At 36.1% G+C, this 16,681-nt stretch overlaps 2 protein-coding genes across 2 annotated transcripts in view; one reads left to right on the top strand and one right to left on the bottom strand.

Annotated features, from left to right (window-relative positions):
- Positions 1 to 6,260, bottom strand: part of pkhd1l1.1 (PKHD1 like 1, tandem duplicate 1) — a 49,589-nt gene extending 43,329 nt beyond the window's left edge. Inside the window, exons 1-12 of the mRNA XM_084738619.1 lie at positions 6,190 to 6,260; positions 3,696 to 3,824; positions 3,458 to 3,535; positions 3,159 to 3,303; positions 2,958 to 3,066; positions 2,807 to 2,864; positions 2,627 to 2,720; positions 2,135 to 2,188; positions 1,905 to 1,978; positions 1,770 to 1,812; positions 920 to 990; positions 704 to 814 (exon numbers count right to left, since the gene is read on the bottom strand). Of these exons, the coding sequence (XP_084594745.1) occupies positions 704 to 814; positions 920 to 990; positions 1,770 to 1,812; positions 1,905 to 1,978; positions 2,135 to 2,188; positions 2,627 to 2,720; positions 2,807 to 2,864; positions 2,958 to 3,066; positions 3,159 to 3,303; positions 3,458 to 3,535; positions 3,696 to 3,750 (892 nt within the window). The 5' untranslated portion in view covers positions 3,751 to 3,824; positions 6,190 to 6,260. The remainder of the gene's footprint in view (positions 1 to 703; positions 815 to 919; positions 991 to 1,769; positions 1,813 to 1,904; positions 1,979 to 2,134; positions 2,189 to 2,626; positions 2,721 to 2,806; positions 2,865 to 2,957; positions 3,067 to 3,158; positions 3,304 to 3,457; positions 3,536 to 3,695; positions 3,825 to 6,189) is intronic.
- Positions 6,261 to 9,131: 2,871 nt separating this feature from the next.
- Positions 9,132 to 11,552, top strand: LOC146313263 (G-protein coupled receptor 4-like). The gene is made up of 3 exons (XM_084739457.1): positions 9,132 to 9,410; positions 10,173 to 10,360; positions 10,974 to 11,552. Exons 1-3 carry the CDS (start codon positions 9,132 to 9,134, stop codon positions 11,473 to 11,475), a joined length of 969 nt encoding a protein of 322 aa, XP_084595583.1. The 3' UTR covers positions 11,476 to 11,552.
- Positions 11,553 to 16,681: the final 5,129 nt, after the last annotated feature.

Below are 16,681 nucleotides of genomic sequence, written 5' to 3'. Positions count from 1 at the left end.
CAATTGTAGATTAACTTAATTTTTTTAAGTTTTCTAACTTTAAAGGATAGAATTATAGGCAAGGTGGACTATCTAAGTTGTATTATGGTACTTTGATTTGTCTGGTCAGATTCAGTTAAACATGATCTATCAGTAATATATTCATTTTATTGTCTCTTCATTCTGTATCTGATTTAATCATAATCAACTTTTTAATGTGAAAACATGGAAGAATACTTATTTAATTTAAATTATTCAAGCGTACATGCTAAATTTTATGATTGTGTCAAACATTCAAGAAAAAGTGACTTCCTTTGCTGTCAAACCTGTACTGTAACTTAAGTCTACAACTAGTAGAATGACTCATGAAGTTTTATGAAAGACAATCAGAAAGACAGCGCGTTACGTCTTTTGTCATGGTCTGTTATGTCTCAAAGCTTTCGGGAGATTCTTTCCTCTGCCGTGCGACAACTCTATCGTTTTCTTTTGTTTGATGTGTCTTAAAGTATGCACACATTCTGTGGGGCTGAAAAGGATTATCACCATTGCATGACTACGAAGCCCCAACAATGTGCAGAATTTTGTTTCTGGAGACATTCGACTACTCGTGCTGAACGCTTTGTACTGTGTGGAAACAATATCGGTACGTGTAATTGCAAAGTTGTCATGGTACTGGAAAACCAGCTATGGCCGTAGAGTTTGTGGTAAGTTTCCAAGCGATTACCTCCCACGAGAACGCGAGCTGGGCGGTCGGTTTGGTCAAAGAAGCGGCCGTGGACGGTCAACAGGGTTCCACCCATGATGCTACCTTTTGATGGGGAGACTCCTGTCACCTCTGATGGACAGACATAACAAATATTTCATTATAATAAGAGTAAAAACTACACACAACGCACTTATAAAAACTGCCACATATATTATGAACAAATGTCTTTCGTACCTGCAAAGGTCTGAAACATGGAGAGCTTTCCCAAAGATGAAACCCTGAACAGTTTCTTTTCTGACAAACTCCTAAAGATTTTAAAGATATTAATTAGTATATTACAGTTGTTCATACAAACACGTTGTTGTTAAGTGAAACAAATGTCAAATTTTAGCCGCATTAAAAAATCAATATCACTTTATTTAGAATATTTTCACAGTAGTATATATGGCAAATATTGCTTGCTCCAAAATAACCGGACTCCATTGGCAAAAATAGAAATTTTACCTCACAGAATACAGAAGTTGCTGATCTACCACTGCCTCAATCAGTTAGTTTTTTTGTGTCGCTGTGTGACTTTTGTGAATCCAAACTATCGTACAGTCACACAATAAGATAAACAAACCTACTGGCTGAGGCAGCGGTAGTCCAGCAACTCACATATTCTATGAGGTAAAATTACTATTTTTGCCAAAGGAGTTTGGTGGCTTTGGAGAGAGTGATATTTGGCTTATATTTGGCAGTTTCCCCCCTGAGAGGCTGTCTGACAGCAAGGTAAAGTTGTATAAATATTCTAAATATAGTGTACACTTAAACTTATACAGATTTTTTTTAAGTGAGTCTTTTTTATGTAGCTGGAATATGTTTTTGCTGCTGATCCTGTCCACACCAGTACATTAGCTACTCTGGTGCTCCTCTGTGCTGCATAATAAACTGACAATCAATAGGTCAATAACCCCATTTTTCAGTTTATCTATTTCCACTTTCAAAGATTGACTGAAACCATAAAGACATATAGTGAAGCTCAGGTGTAAAAAAATGCAGAATTGCAGTTAGCATGCAGCCAAATATTTTCACAATGCTTTACCTTCCAAATTCGCCATCAAGAATGTAAGTCAAGTTGTGATGCCCTGTTGGAAAAAAAAAGTTATTCAAGCACGGTTTGTACTGCTGATACATTTAAGTATATATGAAGAGGATCTTGTAATCAAAACCAGCTTACCAACATACGTCCCCGTCATTCTGCAGCTCATGTATCCCCACCATGAACTGTCGTGGTCCAGTCGTAGGTTATATCTGTAGAAATATTTGAAAACCTTTATAACATATGTAACTTAAATATTGTTCAACACCACATAATTTCCAGTAGTATTATTGACTATATTGCATTTTGCTGGGTTGTTACTGTGATTTCATTTCCAAGTGCGATCTACATTCTGACAAAGCACTTACAGTTCATCTGACTCCGGTTTGAGCAGCTCACACGGCATCCCTCCCATGTAGGATCTGCAATTAACAAACTCATATTTATTAACTTATATACATGAGTCTTTACTTTTACAGTAAAAGATGCTTTTATAAATTTTGCCACCCACTTTACTGCTGTAACACTGCAAATTTCCCAGTTGTGGGACCAATAATTTATTATCTTATCTTAAGTTAGTAGCAAATGAGCAAGCAAAGCAAAAGTTCTTCTGTAACCTTCAGTCAGATTTCAGTGGGTTGTTCATTTTACCCATTTTCAGTGCAAATTAACATTTTTAAGTAGCTTACTTTTATGTCAAACTAGCTGCTAAAAGCCTTTATTATTTGGTCAGTCTGCCTTCTTTTATGAGATATTGACAGGATCCGAAATGCCCATCATTTAAAAAGGGGGCAGGACAAAATTCTTTGCAGTAATATGAATATTTTGAATGTTATCACAGTTTTATTTTGTTTTCTTACCTTAGAAACCTGGAGTTGATGCCATTGGAGCTCCTGGCAGTGTTGCTTCCGTACACATCGGTGAAGATGAGTCCCCGAATTGTCACCAAGGTGCCTGCAGTGATGTTGAAGTGGGTTTAATATAAAGTTTAGACTGGACTCTGTAAGCTAACTGCACGCTCTAGAGGTAAAGAGCCGTACCTGGGGGACCAGTGACTGGACTCATAGAGGTGATTGAAGGTGTGCGGTACCAGATAGTCTAAATAAGAAAAACACTGTTAGAAATCAATCCAAACTTCACTCAGTTGATTTATAAATTAAGGTGTCTGTGTTGCATTCACTGCACACTTACAAAGAAGCTGCAATGGTGTGCTTTGTAGTTGCCGTTGCATATACTTTTGTCAGGAAAAGGAACACCGTCCACGCTGACACGGACCACATACTGACCTTTCGGCATGGGCCTATGATGGACAAAATTATTAAATTAATCATTTTAGACAGATACATACACATGCATGAAGTGACTTCCGTACTTTTTCGGGCCGCAGACTACCTGGTGTAACACATAATCTGTTTGCCGTGTGTTGAGTCTCTCTCCACATCACAGGGGACTGACAGTGTGTCTGACACCAGGGTCACACGGTTGCCAAATTTGTCGTCTTTTGGATTCAGCTGGAACTGTCCCTCCTGGGCAAAACCTGGGAAAAAATACGCCAAACATTAAAAACACTTTTCTGGATGAACAAGACAACATGTAAAAAAAAGTTTTAAAAACTGTATTACATTACATTTACAAAAAAATGGAATCAAGTCACATTTTTGACCATTTTAACCAATATATATATATCTCACCTTGTCCTAAAATGGTGAGTCGTGTTGCTCCATTGAAGCTTCCTCGCCGTGGAGACACATAATCAACACGTTGAGCACCTGAAATACAAAATCAACAATAAAAGATCCATCTTACCCCTGAGCACTGACAAACAAACCGCGACTCGTTGGGAATTTTTCCACAAATAAAAGCCGCAAACTTACATTTAGGTCTACAGAAATCTATTGGAGCAAGTTTTTTTTTTGACTGTCTACTTACTGCAGCAGCACCACAGAGCGAGGAGGAGAACCGCCGCCTTCAACGGGGACGCCATCCAGATTTCCCAGACTCCTCTGCTCCCTCACCTGCAGTCTGCTGTCGGTGATGCTCAATGACAGGATACAGTAGCTGATGGAAATCAGTAAAACATTTAACTACAGTGGTGCTATTTTAGAGAATTGTATGTAAAGGTTTTAAAGAGTCCACATGAGGCAGAATTGGTCAAATAAATGTAAGATAATTACAGCAAAGTGCTTTAAGGGACATTAAGACATGGACACAGGAAGTAGGGCTAGTTCATACAAAAGTTTAAATTTGTAATGATTCTCTGTTTTTTGTTTTTTTTAAATACACCCATAATTGTGTTAAGAAAATGAAATTTCAAAACAATTAACAATATTTATCCATGCAGTGAATTGTCAGAGAGATACTGAATCTCAGGAACATCTCTTCTGATTTGTTAGTGGTTAGTTACTAAGAATGATTTGTACATTTTTAATATGATATTATTAAGTTTGGTGTTTTTATGCAATATATATATTAGCAATATAGAAGTAGCTCCACGTTTTATAGCATTTAAAACAACTTTAAAATTTCCTTTCAGTCCTTAAAAACTGAAGACAAAGTCTCAAAAGACTTAAGACTTAATGTTATTTTAAACCTACAATGAGCATAAAACATTTGGAGCTGCAATGATTAATTTATTATTTATCGACTATTATATTAATTTGCTTCTATTTTGAGAATTGATCAATTGTTTGGAGTCACTTCTGAAAAGTAAAATTTCTCTGATTTCAGCTTCTTAAATGTGAATATTTTCTGGTTTCTTTACGCCTCCCTGAAAGTAAACTGAATATTTTTTGAGCTGTGGACAAAACAAGACATTTGAGGATGTTAGCTTGGACTTTTTTCATCTTTTTCTTGACATTTTATGGACCAAACACCCGATCGATTGATGGAGAAAATAATCGACAGACTAATATTTTTCAAGTGACAAGATTGTGACAGGATTAATTAATCGTTTTGAAGTAATCCAAAAGTAATCAAGTTACATTAGTTAAATACTGTAGTACTTTGATTGCGTTACTGACTACAACAGGTCATTAGTACCTGTATCAGAACATTTTTAAAGTAATCCACCTGACCCTGATTACAGAATATATCTGTTAAATATAAATCTTGCTCCAATTTTTTTTTAGGTTTGGCAGAGTAGTAATTTAATAATGTTTGAAATGATCTGTGCTCCCTTGAGGAAACAGAGACTAAACATGTACATGAGCTGAAACAAGAACTGATTGTGAATCTCATCCGCATCACTGCCTATCACCTTCCTCATCTCCTCGTAGCTCTCACGCATAAGTTCCGTGTTTTGTTTTATTTTGTTTTTTACACAAGGAAACTCATTTTTTTCTGTTCAAGAGTCATTGATTCGTGACTGTGCTGTGTCTGCTTTGTTAAACAGTATGTTGGTGTTAGGTTTGCTGCCTGCTGTAGAGTAAAACATGCTGTAAATCAATTAATAACTAATAAATAAAAAGTACCCTGACCATTCAAAGTAATGCAAAAACTATGAATGCTATGCAGCATTTAGTCTTCCCACAGGCTTGGGTAGTAACAGAGTACATGTAACAGGATAAATAATCAGGATACAAAAAAACTTGAACTTGAACTGAACTGTACTCGTTTACAGTGACACCAAAAAAAATCAGATTACAGTTATATTTAGTAAAAATGGGAATTATTTAGCAGGTTAACCATTTTAAAATGTTTTTTTTTAAATAAAGAATGATTTACTACCATGACATCACATTACAATACTTTGACCTCCATCGACTGAAAAAAATGATTCACTGGGTGGAAACTTCACCGTTATTTTGTCTTCAAATCAGAAAAGAAGAACATCACATCAATCTAAACAAACATTTAATCTTACAGGTAGGATTAATCACTAACGTTACAACTACACATAAATCCAGTTAAGTAGATATAATCTGTCAATACTACTGCCTACTACTACTGAAAAAAAATGTTTTGGGACAGCAGGTGGTCATGCAGGTGACCAGGATGTGAGTTTGAAAAAACACAAACCTGAAAATAAGTTGATGTCAATTTATTTTAAGTTTGAGTGTGAAGTGTGAATGGCAGGAACATTTAAACGCGCATAATAACCGCTATTAATTCAAACGTAAGATTTGCGGCCAACAACGCGGGACAAACAATTAATAAACTTAACAATTAACGTAAAAACATAGTTCGTAGTTTCGTATTTAGGTAATCCAAAAGTAACGCAGGTTACTTTACTTTAATGTCGTGATACTTGGATTGACTACATTTTTTTAACAGGTAACTGTAACGGAATACATTTTTAAAGTAACCCCCCTTTACATGATTATTATTAAGTTGTAATTAAAACTATATAAAGACTGGTGATGAAATATAAAATGTATTAAAATCTGCTACAGTCAAAGATTTGCATTTTAAAATATGAACTCACCTGTTAGAAACCCCGTTTAATTGTTAACTGTCTCAGGTGTTCATAAAGGTGTAGAGACACTCTGTCTGCCCTGTGGACAGACAGTCCAAGCAGAGACTGTTTATAAACCTACTCGGTGTCCCGCCTCTCACCTGAGACAAGGAGGAAGAGGAGGAGGAGCCTGCTGAGGTCAGCCCACCCTGCTGGTATACATTTAATCACCCACAACACTGCAGTCTGAATCTGCTGCTGAAATCACACCCAAAAGATTTGTTCATTTCCTGTCAGAGAGTAAAACAGGGTCAAGAAAAGGTAACAGCATCATGGAATCTAAATCAAGACTGCGATGGAAGTGAAGAGGAAGTAGAGAAACTATAAAAAGCTTAGAAAGTACTAATACAGCACTGTAAAAAAGCCCTGCCCTGAAAATGTTGCAAGTAAAAGTATCACCATTACCATTACTATGACCCATGCATTCCTGTTGGGGTGGAGGGAGCCATGTTTTCTATAGGACTATTTTCCCAATTAATTGATTGATCTTTTGTGTTTAAATAAACTTAAAGCTGCAAGCATGAACTGGCAACCCACGTGCATCAGGGTGTGCTGGTTACTGGACGCCAGCACAACTCTGAATTGTCATGTTTTGGACCCTGCAGGAAGGAGTTTGGTGTCACTTCCTGTGTCCACCATGTGGTGCTAGAGAACACCCGCTTATTACACGTTAAGTTACAGCAGAGGTGGAAAGTAATTAAGTAAAAGGGGTCTTTACTTGAGTATTAATTTATCTGACAACTTTTTACTTCTGCTCCCAACATTTTAACACAAATATCTGCACTCTCTACTCCTTACGTTTTAAAAACGTGCTTAATGCGTTTGATGTAACGGGACGGAAACAATGAAACAGATGTTGCGAAACAGCAATGTTTTGTGGACTAGAAAATAAAACCTGACCCTCAATCGGCGTGAGGGTGAGCAGATAATGAGTGAATTTTCATTTTTGAGTGAACTATCCCTTTAAGACTCAATATCAAATGGCTTTTCTTGACTGATGGTATTTTCTTTCTTGTTTATATGGTATGTCTGGGACCTTATTTACTTGTTTTCATTGTTTTTATGATTTGTTTTATTTGACATTTGTGTTTACTATGAAGCACTTTGTAACTTTGTTTTCAAAAGGAAGTTTTTTGCATCACTGCCAATCCTCTGCAACCTCAGCAAACAACACCAGAAATTACCAGGCTGCTCTATCCATTATTGTTTTATAAGGCAAGGGAAACATATATTAATCCCCCATGAAGGTACTTTTAAAAAAATATGCTGATCTCATGACATCAGTATTGCACTTTAAATGAGGATTACACTTAAATTTGGGAACTGATCAACTTAAGATATGAATAAAAACAGAATGACAGGTTTTCAAATATTTGGTGCAAAATAAAAATAAAAACAATAAAACAAACACTGAATTACCACACATTATATAAGCACTGAAAATTTTGAATAATTCTTTCCTGCCAGAAGACTGTTGCTCAGATATAATTTTCATATTCATGTGCAAATCTAAAGCTCTGCCTCAAAAGAGCAGGCGCACTTACCACATTTACTCTTACTGGCAGAGGACAACACATCACACGTCCGTGTAGGGAACTCATTCAGGTGGAGTCTTGCAGCTTTTAAAGGTAAATTTTGTTCGATTACTTTTTTCTAATAAATAGAGATGAATTACAACAGGCATGGAAACCAATCAACCAATTAACCTGTTAAACCAATTCTATTTTATTTCATTTGTCCTCCGTGAAAATGTAAGAATTACAAGCATCATGTAACAAAGAAAAAGCAGTTTGAAAAATCTTAAATCTGAAAAAAATATGCAGAAAAGATATTGAATTTTGAATGAAATAAAATGAGGTTAAAAAAAGCATTAAAAGAAGAAAATGAGTGTGCACATTTAGTAGTAAACCAATAAATAATAAAATAGCACTGCTGTTTCGTCATTTCAGTAATGTTTATATATGTTAGAGATGGTTTTTTTCCCCAAATACATCTTATCATTATTATTATTATCATCACTATTCTGTCTATTGCTCTGACCTGACAATAATCACTGAGAGGTATTTATAGTGATATGTGCAGTTTTCCAGGAACTGATGACAGCTGAGATATGCAAAAGAGTGTTGTGTGCTGTGACAATGCATGGAATTGTTTATGAGTTTAAGTATCCAGACAGGTTACAGTCAGTTACTGATGATGTTTTAGAGAAATAAGAACATGAATTGTTGTTTCCCATTCAATTCTAAACATGACTTCATAACTTAAAGGTGTAGTTAGTTTTTTAGCTTTTATTGATGGGAGACATCAGAGACAGGCAGGAAATGAGGACACATACACTGTAAAAATTATTATACAGGAAATTAGTGGAATTAACTAGTCTTTTCTCATTGACATAAATATAGAAGTTTTATTTATTCAAGTTACTTTAACTTAAAATTTCTAGCATTTATTTTCAGAACCTTTCAACGTAAACCTTTCAGAAAAACTTGTTGAAATATGACCAAAGTATCAACAGACAAACTTTTTTCAGTTTTCTGTATTATTTTTAAAATAATTACATTGAAATTAATAAAACAGATTAATTTACACCTAAATAAGCGATTTAAAAGTAACTTGACCGCACCAAATTGTGAATTCCACAAGAATGATCTGGCTAAGCTAACTTTAGGCTGGCTAGCTTTTTAGCTTGTTGAACAGACTAGTTTAGCTGTTTTGCTGTTTAGCTGTGAACTCAGATTTTGATCAAACTGTGGCTAAATATTTACTTATTGCATTTTGGCTTTGTAGCGCAGTTTGGTTTACTGTATTTGCATGAACTTTGATGATGTTACTGAACAGTGTTAGGCAGATATTAAAAAACTTGCTCTCTGTTTATAACTTGATCCCTCAGACAACAAGTATCACACTGAAGCATGGAAGATTCCTCCTTTGACAGCACCTCACAGAATGAAAGCCATTATGAGAGCAACTTCCTCATCCCCGACTTCAGCTACAACACCTTGGAGTACTTTGACTTCTCTGAGAGCTCTAACCACATCAACATCATCTCCAACTACCGCAACGTCTCCAACATCACCCTTGACTATGAGTATTACCGAAAAATTACCCTCATCGCGGATGTGTTGACATACATTATTATTTGTATTGGCCTTCCTTTGACTCTCGTGGCCATCTATGCTCTTCACTCTTTGGTATGTACATTATACCTGGGATTTATTTATTTACTCTCTATGTCATGCGTCCAGTGGCGATTGAAAATTCTGGTGGGACCACATAATATTCACACAGTACTGTAATTTAAATTATTTAATTATTTAATTATAGTTATTTGTTATCCCTTGAGAAAATGCTTTCACCATATGACTTTTCTTTTATTATTTTGACCATTTGACAATGAATTATTCATTAATTTAGTTTTGATTGATTAGTTAACTTGTGTCCTAACCTCTAACTATTAGAATTCATCTCTCCCTAATGGTTTATAATGTCTAATATATAATATATAAGAACTTATACATGGATTGAATATGGATCTGGGTGCGAATGGGTGGGTGGGGGTGTCGGGGTTTGGATTGTATATAAATGTGTGTACTTAGTTACCTTTCATTATTAAGTATTAACAACTTTGTTTAGATTCATCAGCTTTTCAGCTATTTCTAAAAATCTACTAGTGACAAATATAAAGACTTATTCTGCAAACTGCACCAGTCTCTCCCACTACACAGACCAACCGCTAATGTTACCTACACAAAACAAATGCTAACATTAGCTGAATATACCAAATGCTAACTTTATCTAAATAGAACAACCTTTAACATTAGCTACACAGACAAATGCAGTGATTGGCCAATGTGTCATGTCTGATATTTCTGACAGCACGAAGGAGAGTTTCATGAATATTTCTGGGCAAAGCAAGCAGCTTACCGCTTACTTTTATCAATGTTTTCTTGCAGGTGAAAAATGGTCAAGTTGCTCCGATCTACGTCATCAACCTCCTCATCTCTGACATCCTTCAGCTCTGCGCCATGATCGTTGAGACGGTGCGACCTGAAAACCAGACGATACATGACGTCTTCAGTTACATTCACCTCTGTGGTCTGGTGGCCAGTGTTGGCTTCATGGTGTGTGTCGCCCTCGAAAGGTAACTATCAGTTAGTCCAGTGTTTCCCAGTTTTTTTTCTTTGCCATACTTTTTAAAAGTGACAAACCATCATGACCGAATTCACAAAAGGCCTTATTAATAAATCTCTGAAAGAGTTAATTTGTACATAAATAAAGATTCTTGACCATTTTTACCTGTCACCTTATAATATCTAAACATACACGTTAAATACTTAATACATAAGAAATGCATTTAACATTGTTTTTATTTCCTCTCATCAGGAAAACAATATGGGACATTTTAGTCTACTTGACATGTCAGACAAAATAAATGCATTTAGGCAGAATAAACAGGCTTTTTTGGTTTTATTTTTTCATTCTCATTAGTAAAACAATATACATATTTTAAAGCAATATAAAAGGTGAATTACGGATGTATAAATCTTATATCAGCAGAATTTCCTCCGTGCACTTTTATTTATTTAGTGACCCAAATAAAATTGCCTGTGTGACTCATGCGGGCGTCGACCCGGTCTCTGGGAATGATTGTGTTAGTCTTTCCAGTATGTGTGTAGCTACTTCCATGTCTGACCACTACATGCTTATATAATTCTGAAACTCTTCAAAGATTATGTTTCGATCTTGTGTTACAGGTATTTGGTCGTTGCCTGCCCACTGTGGTACCGTTTCCAACGAACCGTCAAGACCTCTGTGGCGGTCTGTGTCCTGGTCTGGGCCCTTGGTCTTGTCTTTATTCTCATTCTCTATTTCAAGTTTAATTCACAGGCTGTGCGAATCCTCTTCGCCGCCTTCTTCTTCCTTCCCCTCCCACTGTTCATATTGTCTCTGGTTGGGACCCTCAGGGGCCTGTCCACTACCTCTATCCCCTCTGATGAAAAACGACGAATTGTGGGTCTTTTGGTCTCGGTGCTGCTCATTTACACAGCGCTATTCGTGCCCACCATCATTTGGTACCTGCTAAACAGAAGCATAATTTACTATACCTTCCAACAACTGTCATTTCTGTGTCTTAAGTTAAATCCTCTGGCAGACTTGACTCTGTACATTTTCATGAGGAAGGGCGCCGTCGACAAAGTGTTGGCGTCTGTGTGTCGTTGTGAAATGAACAGCGATGACATCAGCAGTTCATCGTGAATTATGACAACATCCATCAGTCCCTCCAGGAAACTGCAATGTCGCAATCTCAAAAATGAACACAAATCCAACCAGTCCCTGTGAATTCTGCATGACCTTGCAATTTGTTCAATCCCTGCAAAATCTGACCAATCATCGCAGCTTCCTGTGAGTTATACCAATCGTAACAGTCACCCACAAAAACTTCATACATGTACGTCTCAGTGAACCGACAATCTATTTATGTATTTATTTATTTTTGTCACAGGTACTGAAAAGCTACCGCAGAGGGGGGCGTGGGGCCAAAGTTTTTTTTTTTGTTTTACAGCTTCTGAAAAAGGAACCCCTGATGTAAGCAGAGGAAGAGGGAGATAAAGAAATTAATTTTTTGATTAACTGAGGTTATTATTCAATTTTCTTTTTTTTTTTAAATTCGACATGCTTTATTGGCATGAATGTCATCTAAACAATATTACCAAAGCGCCAGGGATAATACAGTAACTAATGATAACATGAGGGAAATATACAGTTCACTGAGTAAAAGAAATAGTGCATAAAAAGTAAATACATGGCATGACAGTAAACAAATCAATCAATTCAAATAATACAGTTAATAATAATATAGTAACACAAAATTGTAAATAGAGGTGAATGAACAGACAGATTGTGAGCTGTGAGGAGGTTTTTCTCTCAGGCTGTGACACACACTGACATAACTTGCTGTTTCTATGGCGATGACACTATTTTCTCTGTGTATGTTCTGCATTTTAGTTTGATCAGAGAATAATTGTAAAATAAATAGTCAAATGTGTAATTCTTTATTTGAGATCATCTTAATAAGTCTTCGGAATTTTTTTTGGTTTTTGTACTCTTATACACAATTTAATGTATTTTTTTCTTAGTTATTATAACCAATATAGACTCTATATCCAAAACTGTATTTGTTTTGCCTTTGCCTTGACTTTTATCTTTACTTGAGTTAAGTTTTATCATTGGTCTTAAGCTATTTTTTAAGTTGTGGTTCAGAGCAGTTGTTGTGTGTTTGGCAACATAAATAAAATCTAACGTGATAATGACCTGTGTCCACATACTGTTGTTTGTCTCTGAGGCGACCATCTTTTTTCAGTTGTTGCAAAAGAGAAGAGAGCGCCTGCAGCAGCGGGGTGCAAAGAACGCTCCGCTTGTTTTGTGTGGCTGCTCAGAGCACTTCTAGTCATTGAAATGCAAACATAATGTGTTTGGCCAAACATACCAATGAAATCCAACACAACAGCCCTCGAATCCTTTGTGGACACTTATGATTTATTAACTTTTTCAAGCTTAAGTTTTGTACTGCACTTTATTGTATTGCCAAGTGTAGTTAATATATTTATTTTCAGTGCAATGACCACCTGCACAATGAATGAAATGATGAAAACACTTATGAAAATTATATTTCTGCCAAGTTCCGCCAATAGATTGCTGTAAATATTACACACTGATCCTTTAAAATAGAATTAATATACATTGATACACTGAATTATGGGCAGAATATTACGGCACTAACAGCACTCTTTATTCAAGCCCACATTAAAAACATTCAGCATTACAGGGTCAGGACAAAAGAAAAAAAATATAAACTCTGATTATGTTGTTATGCTGTTTTGCAATTTATATTTTTCTTTTGAGAAAATTTCATGAATCATGCATCATTCTGACTCACAGAATGAGCCTTTTTCAACATGACTCTAATCTTTCTTTTGTATATAATCACCTATAAAGGAGGACAAGCATAAAACAGAAAGCAACATTCAAAATCACGCAGCAGGTGTTGAGAACAACTACACAAAAACAGTCAATCTTTTATGTCATCAGTACTGACTGATCTCAAATATTATGTAAGTTGAAGGTTGTTACCTAATTATAAAAGTCAGTAGTGTAATGTGCCTCTGTGATGTTTATTTCCCATGTACATATGAATATACACATACTGTTTCTGCCACTTTTTAAAGATTTTATTTTAATTTAATCCTCCTGCAATTTTTCTCCGCTATTTTATGCTGCTTTATGTTATTGGTAATATGTGTGCATTCTTTCCTTTGCGTGGAGGATTGCCGGGAGGATTTTGAAACCCGAAATGTCATTATCTTCAGCAGAGATACTTTAAGCACAGCATGCAGGTGTGAAACTACAGACAAGTGGACTCATGTGTCAATAAACCGAGTTATGAAACTCTGCAGCTCAGGAATGTTTACAGCCGTGTAATTTCAACACAGACTTTTGCAACAACTACTGAGCACACCAAAGAAAAGACGGGAAATATTTGGCTTTTGATTCCATAAAAAGGCAGCAGTTTATTATTAGTTTAGCATGACATGGTGAACACACAGAAATCACGCTATTACAGCAGTGTTAATCATCACAGTCACTCCGTCATTGTCTAGTCTGTGTTCTTTCCCCTTACATCCCCATTTTATCAACACTCCTACAGAACATAACAAAGAATTACATCATATCCTGTTTTAACAAAAATATCAACAGGCAGGACTACGGCTCATAAAGCAAGATAACATCAGGAGGAAAAACAGAAATCTGATCAGCTGATTTTTTTGTTTTTTAATTGATCTAATCTTCATTTTGTCAGACAGTCTCATTGAGATTAAGATCTCTTTTGCAAGAGGAGCCTGGGAACAATAAACACTCACAAGAACACAATGAGCAAACAGAACATCACAGCTACGCAACAAAAAGGAACGAATGAAAACAGCGACAAGAGACACAAAAACACCAGATAATGAAACTTTAAAATCTCCAAGAGGAGCATGAGACTCTAGTTTGAGTCCAGTTTGTAGTTCAATCTATTTGAAAAGTGCATAATACCTGAAACCAGTTCTGCCAACATTAGTGTGAAGGGATGTCTAAGGTCAGGTAATTACTGGATCATGTGGTGCAGTTAATAGTTTTAAAGGAGAGAAGAAGCTTCAACAGCAGAGCTTTGTAAATGAATATCATGAGACGGCTGTTTCTTTTTGACTGTAAGAAAGTCCATCCAGCTGTTTGATACAGATAACAGTAAGTGTGAAATTAGGCATTTGTGATGAAATGTAACGCACTGTGAGCTGAAACACCGCAAGGAAGTGAGGGATAATGTACAGTGATCAGGTCATTATTGTGAAAATAACCGGGACAAGGTGATGCAGGATCCTGACATGAAGTAGAGGGATCTTGAATCACCGTAGAGATTCTTATTTCACAATAATGACCTGCTCACTGTACATTATCCTGCTTATTACATGGTTACCTACCAAAATATATAAATAGTTTGACACAGAATGTTAATTTTACAATGATTTTTTGGATCTAAAAATCATCTTATTGCTCCTCCAGAGTCTATGATTAGAACTGCATCCATAGCAACAGCCCTATCGTCATAGCAACCGTCTGTTATACTTAGCAACCGTCTGATATAATGAAATAGCAGACCTCAGAATGCTGCAACTGACCAATCACAATCAAGTATTTAACAAAGCCATCTAATAATGTGAAATAAATCCTGACAGGATGATGCAGCACACAGGTTTTGAATCATCCTGAAGGCGTTTATTTCACAATAACAACCTGCTCGCTGTACATTACCCCACTTGTTACATGGTTACTTAACCCTCATCCCCCCAAAAATATTTGGCACACATTTATGTGACATGTAAAATGTTAATTTTAAAATGATTTTACAGCTTAACTTTGCAATAATGACCTGCTCACTGTTCATTGTCCTGCTTTTTGCATGGTTATGTACCGAAGAAATCAAGAACAAACTAGGCTACGACAAAAATGCCCATTAGCCCTGCAGTGCTGCTGTTTGCAGGCTGAGTCCACAGGAGGAAGTGACGTGTAGAACATGTTTTACTTACATCATGTCACTGCATACTTTCACAGGTGCCTCTGGGTAGGAAAAGCTGATTGCCCCCCAAAAATGTCGTGTTTTTTTGAATAATGTCCATGAGAACAACAGCGGAGCCCTCACAACTATTTGAGTTAAGAAGATAATAGTAGTTCTGTCACTCTTTGTCTTATTGTAATTAGATTAGAGTTATTTTTAGTTAAACCATCAATCATGTTGGTGAAAAAAGACGGGGACTCAGGTGACGTGAGAAACATCACCTGCTCCCGAAAGTGAATTATCTTTTGTTATCAAAGGTATTCTCTTATCACCTTCAACAAACTCGAACGAGAAGAGAAATCAAAGATCATAACTTTTGTCTTCAAAACATGAAAATAAAACCTAAACCAAAACTACAATAAGGCCAAACATACAGTATATTAAATTCTAACCAGGGATTTAATTTGACAGTGGATCACACACAGTAAGGGATGAAAAGTCAAGCAGCTGCTGTGTTTTGACAAGCATTTTCTACAGTTCAGACTCTTCAGGCAGGTTTAAAGGGACATTTCACCCTTCAAATCAAAAACACATTTTTCCTCTGGAAATTTCTTCTTCTGTGCTGACAGATATCATATAGAACAACAACCACACACAGGGACCTGCTGTAGGCACACACTCAAATCCACTTGTAGCCCACACACACAAGCTCTCACACTGCCCACGCAGCGAAAAGAACCCCCGCAGTCTAAAAATATAAATACCCCTGTCACTGTCAGTACTTCTGAACCGACAAGTTCTTTCCACGAAGTCTGAAATCACGAAAAACACGAGTAGAAATGTTGTCCGGCAGGTTCAGGCAGAGATGAAAGACGTGTGAGCATCAGTACATCTGGCTCAAAGTCTTCTGAGAGACACAAACAAAAACACTAAATACAACTCCTGAAAGGCCTCATTACGTAACTGCAGCGGCATGAGCTCATTCCCAAGATGTGTTTGACAACAGCAGTGGATTTGATTTTCTTTCTAAAATAACTTTAAGTGGATGATTTTAAAAGGTTAAAACTAAAAATTGTTTATTTTCTTTTTCACCAATAATCCCCTTCTCAAAAAAAAAAGTTGGTAACTATTTTAATAATTGATTGATGTTTTCAGTCATTGTTAAAACAAAAACGTCAAACATTTGCTGCTTCTAGCTTCTGAAATAAAGCAATGAAACAGTGATGACCATTTTTCCACAATTCTGACTTTTTATAGACTAAATAAATAATCAATTTATCATGAAAATAACTGGCAGATTAATCAATAATGTCATTATCATTAGTTGCAACACTACATAAAATCTAGAAATACATTTTAAAATTATTT

This window comes from Lutjanus erythropterus, chromosome 16 (assembly GCF_056507025.1).
Source record: "Lutjanus erythropterus isolate fLutEry1 chromosome 16, fLutEry1.hap2, whole genome shotgun sequence".
NCBI classification, from domain to species: Eukaryota; Metazoa; Chordata; class Actinopteri; order Lutjaniformes; family Lutjanidae; genus Lutjanus; species Lutjanus erythropterus.
Note: the sequence above shows the minus strand (reverse complement) of the source record. Positions and strands in the feature narration are given on the sequence as shown.